This window comes from Austrofundulus limnaeus, unplaced genomic scaffold, assembly GCF_001266775.1.
Source record: "Austrofundulus limnaeus strain Quisiro unplaced genomic scaffold, Austrofundulus_limnaeus-1.0 Scaffold95, whole genome shotgun sequence".
NCBI classification, from domain to species: domain Eukaryota; kingdom Metazoa; phylum Chordata; class Actinopteri; order Cyprinodontiformes; family Rivulidae; genus Austrofundulus; species Austrofundulus limnaeus.
Window position 1 is genome coordinate 758,017 of NW_013952497.1, and position 5,120 is coordinate 763,136.

At 40.6% G+C, this 5,120-nt stretch overlaps 1 protein-coding gene across 4 annotated transcripts in view; it reads left to right on the forward strand.

Moving 5' to 3' along the window:
* The window catches only part of LOC106520631 (WD repeat-containing protein 49), a 50,925-nt gene extending 47,416 nt beyond the window's left edge, over positions 1–3,509 (forward strand). For 3 of the 4 annotated variants that reach the window (XM_014012836.1, XM_014012835.1, XM_014012837.1), the window contains 2 exons: positions 2,178–2,375; positions 3,209–3,509. In XM_014012836.1, coding sequence (XP_013868290.1) covers positions 2,178–2,375; positions 3,209–3,307 — 297 coding nt within the window. In that variant the 3' untranslated portion in view covers positions 3,308–3,509. Of the gene's footprint in view, positions 1–2,177; positions 2,376–3,208 lie in introns of those variants that run through there. The other variant, XM_014012838.1, reaches the window with a different exon arrangement.
* Positions 3,510–5,120: the final 1,611 nt, after the last annotated feature.

The window sequence follows — 5,120 nt, forward strand, 5'->3', positions numbered from 1 at the left end:
GCATTCACCAGCTGAGTAGCCTATATTTAATATTTTCTCCAAAAACTACACACAGATATCCGCCTTTTAGTCCAACATTATGCACAGTTTTTTATTTTTTACCTTTGTTTCTTTTGTATATTTCTGATTAAACCTGTTTTCCACCTTATAACTGAGAATAACACTCAGGTGGGGAGGAGGACAGCTGTAATCTCTGTCTCCTCAGTTCATCTCAGACCCCTAGTGGCAACTCTGAACCACTTAAGAGTCCTCTGGAGCAGAATTTTGATAACTGGCACTTACACTTAAGTCTGAGAGTAGGAGCGAATCTAAGACATTTTCAGCACTTAAGTCTAAAAATCCACTCTGAGAAGTTTTATGAATACGGGCCCTGATCCTCAAGGACCACTAAGCTGCATGTTTTACATGCTTCCCTGTTCCAACACACCTGATTCAATGACTGATATACTGCTTCATGTTCTGCAAAAGCCTATTAATCACCCATTAATCCAAAACAGGTGCATTGGAGCAGGGAAATTTCTAAAACATGCAGGATTGTGGCCCTCGAGAAGCATGATTGGACACCCTTGACTTAAAGCAACACTGCTTACATTTTATATTTAATAAAAGCACATTGAACATTGACATGTGATAAATCACCAAAGGGATCGGGGAATTAGGAGGGAGGTGTTCATTCAATCACATTTTGATGTCACGTTTGAAAAAGGAAGACTTTCTGATACCTTTAGAGAGACCTTTTGACTTTTTGACTTGCATCATAGAGACTGGGGTTGTGTTACTGGTACGAGGCGGAGCTGCATCACTGTCATGCCCATAATCACAGTAAAAGAACATCCTCTTGGGTATTATTGCCACAATATTCAGAGCTCAGCCCTCTGTCACAGTTTATAAGTGGGGATGAATTCAAATGGCTATGTTTCATTTGGCTTCTAGTTTAATTTATGGAGATTTATGTATGTATATAACAGAGTTGAAGAAGCTAGGCGAGCTCAGTATTCTGGGAGAAATCTTGTCCTGTGGCAAGTCTGGAGAGTTCTTTTTGAATTGGATGGATGACTAACATGATTGCACAGTGTACGGCTTTGCCTGCTCAGACACAGTACTTCACAATTTACGAAAAGGTCTCACCCTTAAATTTTATATTGCGTAGCTAGTGGAAACAAAGAACACCGCTAAGCCCYAGATTAATACTAAACCCTTCACTTGATTAATATGTCTCCTTTGGAAAATGATCCAATTAGGTGAGATAACATGTAAGGCTTTGTACCAGAGATGTTTAAATTATTAACTGTTACTATTTCTATTTAATTCTTTTTCCATGGGGGGAAAAAATCTAAATTATTCATACTTTTTCTCAGCCATCAGTGCCAACACTGATGAAACTGTTGCTGTCAATAAAGAAAAATTTCAGGATTTTATCAAACTTCTTGCATTTTTTTCCCCAAAAAAATATGGGGGGCGCTTGACAGTCGTCTTCAGGTCCTTGGGTCAGGCAGACTGTGTGATCTGCTCTACACAGTATTTTTTTTTTCATTTTTTTATGCTAAATAGGATTCTAATAAAGTCTCMGAGTGACCTGATCTAAAATGATGGTTTACTTTTCTGTTCATCATTTCTCAACCGTGGATGTATATTATGGTGCAGTATGAGGGCCAAAATTAAGACTGTTGTGCAACCAGCGGTTRCTACATCCTTGTWGAAGGYGGCTATATATATTCCTAAGCCAGCTAATGATCTGATTAATGATAGGCTGGCACTGGTAAATGAGCAGCTGGCAACTGAGAGGCCGGGTGCTGGCAAATGACAAGGAGATTTGCGTTAGCATCAGAGAGGCTAGCGACTGGCATGGATAGGCTGGCGTTAGCATTACACGTCCAACAAAAATYGTACTACTCTGATTTAGTAAAATATTAATTTCTGTCCAGCAAATTAGCATCTGGTGAAGATGATGGCTATTTATCTATTATGAAAATAAGACTTTAGTTCAGCAGTCTATTATTAGCCTACACCTGAAACATTTTGTATCACAGTAATTTGGTGCAGTGTTTCTTTACTGACATTTAAGTAAACAAAGAAATATAGTGCTGTCATTTCTGTTCTAAATCACAGCACAATAAAACAGACATTTCTAATGATGTAAATTAAAATGATCGGGCCATGTTTTTTCTGTCTCTCAGCATTACTGTGTCAAGCCAGAGGAACAAGTTACCAAAGAACTCCCCAAACTGCTGCATMGTTTTCATCCCCACCTTGATCACGTGACCCATTTGGAGATATGTAAACACGGTGATCAACTTCTCCTCCTGTCGTCATCATCGGACTGCAGCGTAGCTCTGAGCTACCTGCTGGGAGAGACCGTTGGTTTGTTCGGACAGGTAAACAACCACATGCAKCTCGTTTAAGTGAACAGCAGGAGCTTGAAACATGAAACATAATTTGAAGTGGATGATTTGAACAGAGAGATTCTCCAGCACCGCACTGTCGAAGTARTGAACTTAGATCCTCACAGTCGAACAGTTAGGCTCAGATAGAGACTAACCTTTAACTTTGCAGCATGCTGCCGAGTGGGAGCAGTCATGTTGGGGAAATGACTGTGAAACTCAATGTCAAACCATGGTTAGGTGTTTGTTTTTGTGTCAAAGCGGCCCATATGACGGTAGCCTGAGGCGGTGGCTGCTGACTGTTGCCTTATTTCAGTTTGCCTCAGGCCTCCCACACACAATGAAGCAAATTATTTCCCATAAACTCACCACTGCCTGAAATAACACACACAGGAATGACGGAAAACGTACCTGCACACTTACTGTACATGTGCAATAAAATAAAAATTAAACTGAAAATGCAGGTTTTCTGTAGTTTGATGCCATATTTAATTTCCCCCCCCATTATTCCTTTGTGTGCCATTGATTTAATGCATTCAGTGCCTAGTGTTTACCAGCACAGGAGTTCTGCTAATGAGCCTACATCCATATTCAACATCCCAGGTTTATCAAAGGATACACTGTTAATTATGAATGTGTTTTAAAGCAGACACAATAATTCAGAGACAGTGATTCATATTAAACAGCTTTCCTCTATAATTTAATTAGCGTGTTAATTTTTCATAGGGACTAGGCTGCAGGCTTCTGTTTTCAAATCCAGATAACCACATAATCTGTTGATTCAGATTCCTTTTTATTGCTCTGCTGTTCTTCTTTATTATCTGCAGAAGGACTCTTGGAGCTTGGACCGATTTCAACCTACCACAGAAAATAGGGTGGAACCAAAGAGGGAGAGAGGAAACCAGGCTGGAAGTACCTCGGAGTAATGTTAACCCCGGACACGATGTAGAGGATATAAAGATGTAATTATAAATTGAGAGTGAAAGCAGTGGGATACAGATAGAAGTGGACAAAAAGAACCTGTATCCAGGTGTAGACTGTGCATCAATATATTGTATTTACCGTATGTGTTTTCTGTTCKTACTGTAACTGCTTTCATGTTTTAACTTTTATAAATATTTAATAGAATCAGGGCATTGTATGCTACAGGGTGAGTCAAAACTCACAGGACACCCTTATAAAATGGGAAATGACATATTTGAACACCCCAGCAAATAATATGTGAGAGGGCCTATCTTTGGAAMCMACACCCGCTGTGAAGCAGGAGGAAAKGAGAGCAGAAAAAGCAGAAAAAGTTCAAAACTTATTTATACAGGCAGAACACTTCAGAAGATGGCTATTTAATGTTATTTAACTTTTAAATCAAACTGTGCATCAGAATGGGGAAGAAAGGTGATTTAAGTGACTTTGAACRTGGCATGGTTGTTGGTGCCAGACGGGCTGGTCTGAGTATTTCAGGAACTGCTGATCTACTGGGATTTTCACCGACAACCATCTCTAGGGTTTACAGAGRATGGTCCGAAAAAGAGAAAATATCCAGTGAGCRGCAGTTCTGTGGGCACAAATGCCTTGTTGATGCCAGAGGTCAGAGGAGAATGGSCAGACTGGTTCCAGCTGATAGAATGGCAACAGTAACTAAGATAACCAYTCGTTACAASTGAGTTCTGCAGAAGAGCATCTCTGAACACACAACACGTAGAACCTTGAGGTGGATGGGCTAGAGCAGCAGAAGACCACACCGGGTGCCACTCCTGTTAGGTGAGAACAGGAAACTGAGGCTACAATTCACACAAACTCACCAAAATTGGACAAYAGAAGATTGGAAAAATGTTGCCTGGTCTRCGACATTCAGATGGTAGGGTCAGAATTTGGCATCAACAACATTAAAGCATGGATCCATCCTGCTTTGTATTAACGGTTCAGGCTGATGGTGGTGGTCCAATGGTGTGGGAGATATTTTCCTGGCACACTTTGGGCCCATTAGTACCAACTGAGCATTGTGTCAATACCACAGCCTACATGAGTATTATTGTTGGTGACCATGTCCATCCCTTTATGACCACAGTGTACCCATCTTCTGATGGCTACTTCCAGCAGGATAACACTCCATGTCATAAAGCGTGAATCATCTCAGACTGGTTTCTTGAACCCAACAATGAGTTCACTGGACTTGAATAGCCTTCACAGTCACCAGATCTCAATCCAATAGAGCATCTCTGGGATGTGGTGGAACGGGAKATTCACATCATAGATGTGCAGCCAACAAATCTGTAGCAACTGTGTGATTATATCATGTCAATATGGACCTGACTCTCTGAGGAATGTTTCCAGYACCTTGCTGAATCAATGCCGCAAAGGATCAAGGTAGTTCTGAAGGCAAAAGGGGGTACAACCCAGTACTAGCAAGTTGTACCTAATAAAGTGGCCGGTGAGTGTATATATAATATGGAAGTAGGAACCATATGCAGATCCATTGTGCATTTTTGTGCTGTCTCAGTTTAGCTTAAAGTTTAGATAAAAAATAAAGGCACAGGTAAGTGCTTTTCTCCTTGCCTTTGTTTTACATTAAACTTTAAATTTTAAGCTAAACTGATGCAGCTCAAGAATGCACAGTAGATCTGCACAGGCTGATCCTTCCTGTTGACCAATAGGAGAGGAGCTGACCTAAGAAAGACCGTCCACCTCATTTCCATAATGAGGTGTAAATGCATAAGGTAAGGTAAATACAGGGGACAGAGA